The 13,844-nt window shown below is 39.5% G+C and overlaps 1 protein-coding gene across 1 annotated transcript in view; it reads left to right on the top strand.

Annotated features, from left to right (window-relative positions):
* Window positions 1-12,908, top strand: part of LOC132637494 (uncharacterized) — a 38,902-nt gene extending 25,994 nt beyond the window's left edge. Inside the window, exons 3-5 of the mRNA XM_060354574.1 lie at window positions 10,578-10,646; window positions 10,907-11,070; window positions 12,792-12,908. Coding sequence (XP_060210557.1) covers window positions 10,578-10,646; window positions 10,907-11,070; window positions 12,792-12,908 — 350 coding nt within the window. The remainder of the gene's footprint in view (window positions 1-10,577; window positions 10,647-10,906; window positions 11,071-12,791) is intronic.
* The last annotated feature ends 936 nt before the right edge of the window (window positions 12,909-13,844 follow it).

The following is a 13,844-nucleotide window of genomic DNA, read 5'->3' as shown; positions in this document are numbered from 1 at the left end:
GTTTTATCACTGTATTTGAATAAACCCTTCACCTTTGGTTTTCCTAATTTCCTAAAAATTAGGTGGCGACTCTTTTTCAAAACAAAGTCCGAAAGAACACCAATAAGTTCGAAGTAGCTTTCCGAGCGCTAATCCCACCCGCGAAATGTGAACCGTAACAATATTATTACGAAATTTGAATCCATGTGAAGGTTTATGTAATGGCACTCAATTGACCTGCTGTGATTTTAAGATTCATGTTATTAGTACTAAGATTACCACAGGTGATTTAAAAAATATGCATGTTTTTATCCCAAGAATACCATTATTATCATCACAGGATGAAAAAATGCCGGTTCAATTTAAAAAAACACAATTTCCCGTTAGATTGTGCTTTGCTATGACAATAAATAAAGCACAAGGTCAAACTTTGAATTTTGTTGGAATTTATTTGCGAGAACCTGTATTTTCACATGGTCAGCTCTACGTTGCCTTATCGAGAACAAAGAGTTCAAATTGTGTCAGGTTATCTGATCCGATCATCTACGTCAACTAGCCATGACGATCATTCTACCTGTAACATATAGTATATGACGAAATCATTCGGAAGGAAATTGTCTGACATTTTTGCTCTGTATTATACTATTCCCTCATTAATCTTGTACAGATAGTAAAGATTTTGATTTGTTCACAGGCAATTTTTTTCTTCATGCAGCTCAAACTTTACTAAAGATAATTCTTTGAAGCAGGTTATTCTCCACTAATACTGTACCACTCTATAGTAATTATATTAGTGCTTTTGTTCACCGACTGTTTGAAATATGGGATCATTTCAAGTTTGTGCTTTCATTGAGTCATTTTAATTTGTTAAAAACTTAAAATGTTAGTTTGCTCGCATTTACAACTGTCAATGTCTTCCTTTATTAGGGAATCATTGTGAAGCTTCATAACTGATGCAAGTGCTATTGCACTATATGGATAAAAAAAAGCATGCCGTTGGAACGATACAGAAGACTTTCAATAAAAGATAGCTCGGTGCTCTAAGTTCCCGCTATACGCTGGGTCCGAAGAAAGGCTTTCAACATACTACATAAATATTTATGTTTTCTTGCAAAGGTACATTTTACTCATAAGATGTGCAGGTTTCCATCCTTTACCTTTAGTATCTCTGGTATCATAATGGTCAATTTCTATTTTACAGAGGGACAATGCGGGAGAAAATGCTAAGGTCAGAGTTTATGTAAATATTAAGGTCAGTAATTTTGTAAAGAATATATTGAAGGCTCATGAAACTTTCCTCTTCTCAATATTAGATGGTGCGTTTGTGTATTCAGATATTATTATTAGTAAGCTTCTGAAATTCCTTTCCGCTTAGCTAATATGATGAAAGGAAAAAAAATTATCCTTTCCTGTGTTCATTGTAAATAAGTTTATGTATTACATATAATCTTTCCACATGTTTTATTCTTGCTCTGTTCTAAAATGCGCAAAGGTCGACAAATATGTCCTATCTCAGTATGTTCTATTTATTCTTGTATGGTAGAAATATTGGTTACGGTAAAAGTGATGATAATTTGACATTTTATTCACTTTGCAGATGAATGTTACCATTCCAGCTGCACCCAAATTGATTAACCTTAGTGACTTAAGAACCGAAAAAGGAATTTTTTAGCTCCGCCTGTGTTTGAATTACGCAGCAACACATCCCGTCCCAAGCCCCAATAAAGGAGGACGGTTTACTATCCATTACAAATCAAATCCTTCACTGCTCTATTTCATCTGTGTTACATTTCTGATGAGGGATCTGAATTCTAAATTGCTACCTTTTCACATTTTTTTCGGTTTTTAGATATATACTGCCTTTTTTTATGCTTTAAGATGCAGTTTCTGTAGTGTTTTGCCTGTTATTTCTTCTGTTGTTACGTGCTGTTTATTTTCACATTTTAAGCTAATGTATAATGTATAATAAATAACATAACTTAGTTCATGTTGGGCCTGGGCTATCCCCACTAGTGTATATATATACTAGTTATGTGACGTCCGTGCTAAGCCCGAACCCAAACTCAAGATATAAAAGTAGATATTTTAATTGGAAAAGGACCAAAATTTTGAAATTTTTAAAAAACTGTGCTTCACATCAATGAAACACTCTAAGCACTGGCGGAGCGCATCCAAGGGTCTCCGCTGGAAAATTACACTATATATACATAAAAAGAATTATTTTATGTGTTTATACTATGTGTTGAATTCCCCAAAACTTTTTGTATATTTACTTTTTCATATTTTGACACCCTTAATAAAGATTCTAGTTCCACCACTAGCTCTAAGCAACGCGGAAGCGGGCCCTAGCCGCTTTTCTCCACTTTTAAAAATACTGTTGCGGATATTGGTGAAAACATAGTTTCTGTTCACAGTGATTCTTTTTTAGTTTTTGTTCACAATAATTCTTTTTCATGTTGGGAATATATGGAAACAACGATATTACATGAAGTCGAAAAATGATCACAACGAGCACAATAAATCATAGAATTGCATTCTTTTCTTTCTTCTCCTTTCATTTGATTTTTTAGGAAGCCATGCAAATTAAATTAAAAATAAAGAAGCGTCAACAATTGAAGAACCACAGTATGTCGTAATAACAAAGTCACTGTAGGCTTGGCTATTTTACCTGTGAAGATCAATGGTTTGTTTAAATTTAAATAATGGGGGAATTATAACAGATGTATTTTGATTTGTATGCCATGTTCCTATGTTGAATTCAAAAAATTCAGCCTAAGATACTAGAAAAATTAGCTTTTTATTTGGTGATCTGTTAGACACACAGGTTAAACACAGGTTAAGGGTACTTTCTTCGTGGTTGAACTAATTAATATGAGTTAAAATAAAGGTTCCGGTTTTAATATCTAATAGTATGATCTAGCCTAGGGTGTGTTCGGTATGGAGGAAAATGTTTTCCACAAAAATATTTTCTTGGAAAATAAGTGAATTTCTAATTATTTTCTCATATTCGTTTGGGTAGCGGAAAATAAGTGAATTTCTTACTTATTTTCTCATGTTCTTTTGGTTGGTAGAAAGCATTTTCAGGAAAATACTCACCCAAGCCACACAACTCCACCCATACCACACAAACCCCTCCACCTCCAACCCCCACCCTACCCCACCCCACCTCTACCCCCACCCCCAATTTTTTTTTGAAGTTTTTAATTTTTTTTTTTCAGGATTTTCTAAAACATATACTTCTACGTGGATGGTGCTCTAAATGGACATTATTTTTAGAGTCGCCACCTAACTTATAGGTAAGTTAGGAAATCAGTTCGAAAGGGTTCATTTAAAACGACTAAGTTTTAAAAGAAACCAATCTATACCAAAGTTTGGGTAAGGCTTCTGGTGATCCCCCGGAGAAGGTGTTAGGCACCCTGGTATTAAGGATCCGTAAAATACGGTTGACCTACGGGTTTTAATAGTATGCCTTGTAAATATAAACTGTTTTTGATAAAAACTGCTTTCGTTTTATATTTCTGCAAATAAAGGCTAGTCATTCATGCAAAAACCACTCATTTTCAAGAAATAAAAATGGTAGAGTTTTGTCACGACCCGTCTAGAGGGCCGCGACGAGCAACCGGTGCTAGCCCACCCGGACACCCCCTTGACTTACACTTATACTTACATCTAGGTGAGCCACATAATTAAACATACATTTCTATTCATCATTCATGCTAGTCCCATTGGACGACAATGCTTTTATATCATCATTGACATTTATGCCACATTAATGTACATGAGCCGATAAGGCTATCAAAATGATATACAAAATATAGGCCGACTGGGCCAGACATATCTAACCATATACACATGTCTATGAGCCTCTAAGGAGAGTAACATATCACATGAGCGGGACAGGACCCCGCTATGCCTATAATTATGTACACAAAAGAATAAGTACCCAAAAGTTATGGCTCCGAATGAAATGGAGCTCTGCTATGTAGTCTCTGAGAATGTGGCTATGGATCAAGCCTGTCTCCCTGTGCACATGCGGGCATGACGCAGCGTCCACAAACAAAAGGACGTCAGCACGAAGAATGTACTGAGTATGTAAAGCATGGTCAATATCAATATAGAAGCATAATAAGCAACATAAGAAATAACACAGGGTGGGAGATGGTGATATCATCGTCATAGGCACTTACTTGCCTTTCATAGGGCTTTCCATTTCTAATGCGTATTTGTGTACTTACATCCAATTCGTATCCGTTCCAAATTTGTACTCGTATTCGTATACATACCCTTATTCACATTCATATCGTATCATATTCGTATTTATATCATATACATAATCATTTACATAGCATACCCGACCATGCAGGGTCGGTGTTTCATACATACTTGGCCAACCAAGGCTCAAGGTTACTCATACCTGGCCCTACCAAGACTTCAGGGTTGCATCTACCTGGCCCTACCAAGGCGTCAGGGTTATCCGTACCATCTGCAGAGGTGTGCGCGCGTTACATAATCATATACATACTTATTTACATATCTTACCCGGCGTCATAAGCTCGGGGTTCCATAATAGTCATACATAGGCACATATACATAATAGCTCATACGCATCTTTACTATTTACATCATTATCACAATCGCCATCAACATCATTGTTACTATTATCGTCATTTATCACATTTATCTTTATAGGCTTACTCGTCATACGATGGATTTAGTGCAATCGTGGCGTATCAAGAATCGTGAACTTAATAGCTCGGAAGATCAAATCATTTGAAGGATATCATAGTCCCATAAAAGATTTAGATATTTGGCCAAAGAATCATGCCTTATGAAAGAAGGGTTAGCCTTACATACCTTTTTCGTTCAACTATTCTACACTTGCGCGTTCTCCTCCAATGCTGGCGTTTCTACCTTCATTAAAGTCATACTATCATTAGAATCGATAGCTAGCATATATGACTAAAGCTAGAGAAAATCAGACAGCATCTCCTTTATTTATACGACATTCCTCCATAACGTATATCAACTCCCAAACGTCAATAATACATTCACAATACCATAGCAATAGTCATTATCCATCCACATTATCCACATTTCTTAGTTTACCTTCGATTACTCATATCCATGGCTATAATACACGACCATGTTCATTCACGTACATTGCTCATCTCATGTTCTCAACATCACTTATAACATATTTACATCACAACACATCAAGAAGCATAACTCAATCCAAACTATTTCTCAAAATGACACTATTCCACATTCATGACCCATTCTTCTATACCCTTCTACAATCCAAGTATTTCAACTCTTAATTACCTTAAACAACAAAGAAATATCATGAATCTTACCTTAGATGTCGTAGGGACAAGCCTTGGTTGAAAATGCTTCACTTGATAAAAACCCTAGTTTCACCTTCACTTGGATTTCTTACTTTGGAGGAACTTTAATGGGTTCTTTACACTCGATTCACTTAGCTTGATGTAGATGATCACTAATAATCCTTGAGTTCTTGTGGAATAAATGTAGAGAGATGTTTTAGAGAGAAGGGGTGAAGTGTGGAAATGAAATAATAGACTCGGTCCCCTTTTTAATAACCCAAAATTTGATCTGAAATGAACAGTCGTCGAAAGTGCACAGTGGTCGTAAACCCAGTTTACGGGCCGTATTTCGTGGTCGTATTTAAGCATAACAAAACCAGAAAGGTATGCTGGGGGTCATGGTGATTTACGATCACGGTTTACGGGCCGTATTTCAATTTACGATCCATATTCCAAGTCGTATTTAACCATGTGGACATTTGACAGAAAGTTGAAGTTTTGGAGGTTGAAATACGACATGGCAGTTTACGGGCCGTATACCACTTTACGGTCCGTATTCCATTTTACGTTCAACTGGCCAAAGTGCAAACCTGTGACTTTTCCACATTCTCAGAACCTATAGTTAGTCATTATGGATCATAACCTATCTCTTATTGTAGTTGCCTTTGGAACCTTATTTAGGGTCATCAATGTCATCTCATACTCATGGAAATATCGTATACTCGTACTCCTCACTAGTTCATTCACTTGTGCAACAACGGAGGATTTTCCGAGGTGTAACAAGTTTTGCCCAAAATTGGGCGTTTTGGGTTTCGGACTAGAACACCTAGGTTAAAACCCGAAGGCGTTAACCTAAGTAGAACGCCACGTAACCCACCCGAGTTTAGAAAAAGGTTTTTAGTTTAATTTTTTAAAGAGTTTTTATTTAAGTGTAAAAAATAGTTTAAGGCATACTATTATTGTCCATTTGTCAACTATATTTACATTTTTACCAATTTTAACCCAATTTTAGTCTTTTTTAGATTTTTCTAGATAGTCCAAGGTTTAGATAGTCCAAATCAGTCCAATAAGTCTAAATCAGTCCATATATAGTAAATAGTCCATAGGTTTATATCAGTCCATAGGTTTCAAACAATGTCCAAATCAGTCCCATAATTTATGAAATTGATCATTTTTAGTCCAAATTATACTAAATCAGTCCATTTTTTAAGCCACAAGTTGTATTAATTTTCCAAAATTGGTTTTTACATAGTATAAAAAATTTGAATTTTTTGGCGACTTTAAACATGTGAGATAATCTTAAAGGTTCCAATTCATAATTAACTACACAATTTGAAATTGAAATACACAAGTATGAGAGATAGAGACATGGGCCGACCAAACCCAATAGAAAATATGCAAGACTTGGGGTAACCTCAGATCCAAAACGTATGCTCCAATTTTGCTCCAAGTTGGGTTGACTCGATCTAGATACGTTAGTGGGCACCAACGGGTTTGGGTGGACAAGGATACAAACGGGTATACATAACATTAGTATACGCTCACAAATTAAACTAAATACAAAATTAAAGGGCTATAATAATTATTACACTGCCAAAAAATGAATTACAATTTTATTGGGCTAGGCTCATATATTATACCTAACAGCAGATAACGAGATGGCCCAGAGGTGAAATAGGCCCAAAATAGTAATGGCAGCTCGGATGCGAAATTGCAATGACAGGCCCACGTAATAAGCCCAAGCTATTCTTTGTCTCAAATTTTCTAAGGGTCAAAGTGTGATATGCATGATATACTATTAGTATACTACTCAATTTTCTTCTCAAATTTTTCTAAGTGCCAAGCTGTAATATACATAATATACCACCAATATACCTATCAAGACAAAGAGCAAAACCCCATGAAGGGCATACCCTTTATCCACCTAATGGAAAGGTAAGTCAACATTTTTTGTATACCCTCAAATACACCCAATATATATACTTATTCCCAGTTAATCCTTACTTCAAGAAGAACCAAAACTGTAACCAAAATCCCTCAACATCTCATTTTTAGGTAATCTTTGATTTCTAACTGATTTTAAAAGACACAAAAGACTCCAAAGAACTAACAAAGACAAATCAGTGATCCAACAACACTTAGAGGCAGTTTACCTAATCTCAAACCTAGAGCCTTACTACTAATCACAGAAACAATCAAAGTCTAACAGAATCCAAACAATGAAAGGATAAGTAATGCAAGACACAAAAAGTGTCAAAATGACTCAAAAACAACAATAGCATAGTCAAGAAGAGCATGACAATCTTTAGGATGGCCAAACAAGTAGCAGCAACATGGGAAGGGTAAGGAACAGGGGGTACAGAACAAAAAGTGAGGAAGAAAAGAAACAAGGCAAAGGACACAATCAACACACTCATAATCTTAGTTTCTAATTCTTTTTAGAAAAAAAAAATAGCTAAGGGAGATAGGGCAATGAATGATCTGATCAAGAGTTTGTTTTTTGGCCAAGAATAAACTAAACCAAATGCCAAAAAGCCATTTTTCTAACCCATTCACCACTTACAGAGGCAAGTTTTAAGGTCCAAAGTCATTTTTGTACCAATTTTAGCTTAAACAAGATTAGGTATTAAGCAGATTCAGAGTGCAGGTCCCCCAACTTTCCCAAGTCCCTAAATCCTAGTTTAAGTTCAATCATTGGGTCACAAAGGTCTCAACTTGTAATGACCCTTCCGGTCGTTATGGGAAATTAGGACTCCGTTGGGAATTATGAAGCCGCGGGTGGCTTTGTAGGGTGTCTTTTTGTATGTGTGCATGTTTTGTGTTGTGTTTTTGAGGCCTTGGATGAAATGTGGGGTGATATGGGGAAAACTGGAAAAAATCGAGCTCACTGCCCAAAATGAGCCGATGTGGCGGTAGGAGTACCACTGCGGGGGTTACTCGGACCGCTGCCAGTGGCCATCCATATTCCTTGGTGGCCACTGTAGCGGGCAATGTACCGCTATGGCAGTACCACTACAACGGTAGATGGACCGCCATAGCGGTCACAATGCTTTTGTGGTGGGCCGCTATAGCGGTACCGCTGCAGCGACGTGATGACCGTTGTAGCAGTCGACGTAAAACAGTAGCCCGAATTTTATATACTCAGTTTTATTTTCTCTTTTCACAAAATACCAACACACTTCCCAACAAGCACCTAGAGAGAATGTTCAAGCTAGGGCAAGATAACCTTAGAGGTAAGTTCCATTGCTTTTCATTCTATCATTCCCTTCCCCTTCATTATTGTAATTATATTCATGGGTCTTTAATGGTGAAATTGAAGTAGAAATCCTAGAATGTCAATAAACCTTCTAAACTTGATGTGTTGGGATTATTATCGCTTATTTATCATTTAAATGGATTTATTAGTTGCTATTTGTCATAAATTGAATATTTAGAATCATAAACTAAGTGATTTGAGACCTAGGGTTCTATAAAAATGGTGTCTTGGCCATAGAAAACTGTTTGTAATGGGAGTGTTTGATAGAATGTTGTATAAATTGATGGTAAATGAATACTAGGGGCCTTGATAGGTTGTTTATCACCAAGAAAATCATCCACCCTTAGAATGGGGGAAGGGAAGGGTATTCTTGCTTTGGTGTTTGTAAATTGAGAAATGTGACTCATTGAGCCTTTTATTTTTAGACCATGAGCGTATCGAGGCTTTGAGGAAAGGAAAGGCTATAACAGAGTAACCTGCGTGTTCCAGCTCTACTTTGAGGTAGGTTATGGTTTACTTAAGTTAGACTTTGGTTAGTTGATTGTATGTTTTGTGATCTCCTTAGGAGAAAGCATGTCTAGTTTTCGTGCATGGTATTGTGTGGCTAAATTTCGACGTGAATGTGATTGAGTGATTGTGTAGGCTCCGTGCCATTATTCCTGTGTGATTGAATCTACAGTGGATTTATTGTGATGAGAAGCTAATATAATCTTCTCAAGGGTACTGTGACATGAAATGATGAGTTGATTGTTGCTATTGGAAAGGTAAGAAACACTGTTCTGTAAGTGGTATGGAAAGGCACTCATGTGACATATATTATGGGCTCGCAGTCTGAGGATCGTTTAAAAAATGAGAGGTACTTAGATATGTCCCGCGACCGAGGTTCGTTCCGGGGAGGAGGTTTGTGCTAGGGTCTGAGGAGTGGATCCGGAACGGGTGGTACATGGATACCATGGGTCCCATGCAGGTCATGGCTATTGAGCTAAGACATCAGCTAACATGTATGTACAGCGGGTGAGGTTATTGTGGTAAATTTATTTCCGTTGTGACTTACGTGATAGTGATGCTTTACATCTTGGTGATTTGATTGTGATTGTTCTTGGTTGACTTGCTGTGAGTTATTGATATTCATGACTGTTGACTGGCTTGTTTTATTATACTGATTTTACGATATATGCATGATACTATTCTTAGTCGGCCTATGATATCTACCGGTACATAGTGTTTATACTGATACTACCTTGCTGCATTCTTTGAGTACAAATTTTGATACAGAGACCGTTGCTTGTCCTCACATCTAGCGTGGAGGATATTTGTTGACAGATTTTGGGTGAGCTTTTTCCCATGCCAGGCCGCCCGAAGATCTTCTTGCTGTGATGTCTTTTCGTACTCTGGACATTATGGATTACTTATTTGTTAGACTTCAGATTCTTAGACATGTTTTTAGCTTAGAGTCATGTACGATGACTTTCGGATTTTGGGAATTGTAATAGTTAGAACTTTCGCACTTATTTCAGTATTTATGGCATGACTTATTTTGTTCTTTGATGTTTGAATGAGTAATACTGTTTAGATTGGTTAATATAAAAATCGGATTGAATGGATAGGTGTCTTTTATGTTGGTTCGCCTACTAGGATTTAGATGGGTGCCAGTTATGTCGGGTTGGGTCGTGACGAAGTTGGTATCAGAGCTTTAGGTTCGTCGATCTCATCGTATAAGGACATGTCTAGCAGAATCATCTAGATCGGTACGGGGATGTCTGTACTTATCTTTGAGAGGCTGCATGACACTAGGAAAACTCCCTTTTCATTTTTCTTTCGTGCTACTTGATTCCAATTGGTATCTGCTGATTCAAATTGGTATCTGACTATCCTTCGTTCTCTCGCAGATGGCGAGAACACCCGCGACAACAGCTAGAGGTAGAGGTGGAGGCAGAGGAGCTGACAGAGGGGCGGCCCCAGCTGGGGGCGGTGTCCCAGTGGTTGACCCCGTGCCTCTAGTGGTCCTAATGAGGTAGCGGGAAATGCAACCGCACCTGCCCAGCCAGCAGCAGTACCAGTTCCACCAGGAGCTGCAGCTGCTCAGGGTATACCAGATGCTATGGCACAGGTGCTGCATTGGTTGCATGGGTTAGCACAGGCCTGAGCTATATCCAGCGGGTCCAGCAGGTAGGGGCGCAGGTTTAGCGGCCCCAGATCCGGACAGAGCACATGCTCCGGGGGTTCAAAGTTCACAGGTATATTTAGGGCGTCCGGTTCAGTCCACGATACAGGTGTCAGCTGGGGGCCCATCAGGGGTTAAATTATCAAGTTTCTAGTCAGCATGAAGGCTACACTGCTTCATCAGGTTCTGTTCAGCGGCCTACGCTGGACCGTGCTTGCTTCGAGTGTGGTGAGATAGGTCATATTAAGAGGTATTGCCCCAGACTTAGACAGAGTGGGCAGGGAACTCAGTATCAGACTTCCCAAGCTTCATTTGCACTAGATCGAGGGGGTAAAGATTACACACTGGTAGGGCGGGGCGGCCACACCGCGGGTAGGGGTGGTGCCCAGCCTAACCGAGGCGGTCCTCAGGCAGGTAGAGGTGGACAGCAGCCCGGTAGGGGCGGGGCTCAGACTCGTAATGGTAATCACGGTGGTTCACAGGCGACAGGGGGCGCGGTCATTTATACACCTTCCCAGGTAGACCCGAGGTTGAGGCCTCCGATGCAATTATCACAGGTACTATCTCCATTTATGACCGTATGACTTCTGTTTTGTTTGATCCGGGTTCTACTTTTTCCTATGTATCTACCTATTTTGCTGTGGGTCTGGATATGATGTGTGATACTCTTGATACCCCTATTTTTGTGTCTACTCGTATTGGGGATTCTGTGGTAGTGGATAACGTCTACCCTTTGTGTGCAATTTCTTTTATGGGGTATAGTAATTGGGTAGATTTGATGATCTTAGACATGGTAGACTTCGATGTTATTTTGGGTATGAGTTGGTTGTCCCCACATTATGCTATACTTGATTGCTATTCTAAGACTCTTACACTAGCCATGCCCGGGGCACCTAGACTCGAGTGGAAGGGTAACCTTAGTTCTCTCCCTAAGAAAGTAATATCCTTTGTTCGTGCTAGGAAGCTAGTAGAGAAGGGTTATTTATCTTATCTGGCACATATCCGTGATACCAATGTAGATACTCCATCCTTTGATTCGGTTCCAGTGGTATGCGAGTTTGCGAATGTCTTCCCTGCAGACTTGCCATCTATGCCACCGGATCGTGACATTGATTTTAGGATTGACTTAGACCTAGGGACTCGTCCTATCTCTATCCCACCTTATAGGATGGCACCTGCAGAACTCAGGGAACTGAAAGAGCAGTTGCAAGATCTTCTGAGTAAGGGGTTTATTCGCCCGAGTGCCTCTCCGTGGGGTGCTCCTGTGTTGTTTGTTAAGAAGAAGGATGGGTCTATGCGTATGTGCATTGATTACCGTCAGCTGAATAAGGTAACTGTCCGAAATAGTTATCCCATCCCCCGTATTGATGACTTGTTTGACTAGTTACAGGGAGCTTCTGCGTTCCATAAAATCGATTTGAGATTAGGGTACCATCAGTTGAAGATTCGGGCAGAGGATGTTCCTAAAACAGCTTTTCGGACCAGGTATGGGCACTATGAGTTCTTGGTTATGTCTTTTGGGCTTACAAACGCCCCAGTTGCGTTCATGGATTTGATGAACAGTGTGTTTAAGCCCTATTTAGACTCATTCGTAATAGTGTTCATTAATGATATCCTGGTGTACTCTAGGAGTAAGGAAGAGCATGAGAAATATTTGAGAATCACTCTTGGAGTATTGTGAGAGAAGGAGTTGTTTGCTAAATTCTCCAAGTGTGAATTCTGGTTGTGTTCTGTGTCTTTCTTGGGGCATGTTATTTCGAAAGAGGGTATTATAGTGGATCCTTAAAAAATTCAGGCAGTCAAGGAATGGGCTAGGCCCACATCAGTGACCGAGATCCGTAGTTTTATGGGTCTGGCTAGCTACTATCGTCGGTTTGTGAAAGGGTTTGCCTCTATTGCTTCTCAGAAAGAGATACCGTTTCAGTGGTCCGACGAGTGTGTGGAGAGCTTTCAAAAGCTTAAAACATTGTTGACCACAACACCGATTCTAGCATTGCCCGTGGAGGGCAAGGATTTTGTTGTTTACTGTGATGCTTCACGTTCTGGTTTGGGTGTTGTTTTGATGCAGGAAAAGAAGGTGATTGCTTATGGTTCTCAACAGTTGAAGGTGCATGAGAAGAACTATCCTACTCATGATCTAAAGTTGGCAGTGGTGGTGTTTACATTGAAAATCTGGAGGCACTAGTTGTATGGTGTCCATTGTGAGGTGCACACAGACCACCGCAGTTTGCAGCATGTGTTCACTTAGAAAGATCTGAACTCTAGACAGCAGAGATGGATGGAACTGCCGAAAGACTATGACATCACCATTTTGTATCACCCTGGTACGGCTAATGTAGTAGCTGACGGATTTAGCGGGAAGTCGGCTAGTATGAAAAGTCTGGCTCGTTTGATTCTTCTGAGCATCCGTTGGCTAGAGAGGTTCAGACTCTTGCTAACAGTTTTATGAGACTGGATATTTCTAACACAGGCAAGGTGTTGGCTTGTGTTGGGGCTCGGTCATCATTTTTAGAGCAGATTAAAGCTAAGCAGTTTGAAGATGCTAAGCTATGTAAAATACGTTATACAGTGTTGTGTGGTGAGGCCAAAAAGGCCGTGATTGATGAGGAGGGCGTGCTACGAATCAAAGGGAGAGTGTGTGTGCCGCGGGCGGGCGATTTGATCAAGACCAATCTGACAGAGGCTCATAGTTCGAGGTATTCTATCCATCCTGCTGCCACTAAGATGTATCGTGATTTGAGGTAACATTACTGATGGACTAGGATGAAGCGTGATATAGTAAAGTTGGTTTCTTAGTGTCTGAATTGCCAACAGGTGAAGTATGAACAACAGAAACCTGGGGGTACATTGCAGAAGATGCCCATTCCTGAGTGGAAGTGGGAATGAATAGCCATGGATTTCATGGTAGGTCTTCCGAAGACGCTAGGGAAGTTTGATTCCATCTGGGTTATTGTTGACAGGTTGACTAAGTCTACCCACTTTATTCCAGTGAAGATAACTTATGATGTGGAAAAATTGGCTAAGGTTTACATTCGGGAGGTGCTTAGACTCCACGGGGTTCCTATTTCCATCATGTCCGACAGGGGCACCACGTTCACATCCAGGTTTTGGGAGTGTTTGC

This window comes from Lycium barbarum, chromosome 4 (genome assembly GCF_019175385.1).
Source record: "Lycium barbarum isolate Lr01 chromosome 4, ASM1917538v2, whole genome shotgun sequence".
NCBI classification, from domain to species: Eukaryota; Viridiplantae; Streptophyta; class Magnoliopsida; order Solanales; family Solanaceae; genus Lycium; species Lycium barbarum.
The sequence above is the reverse complement of the archived record's forward strand: the minus strand, read 5'-3'. Positions and strand labels throughout refer to the sequence as shown.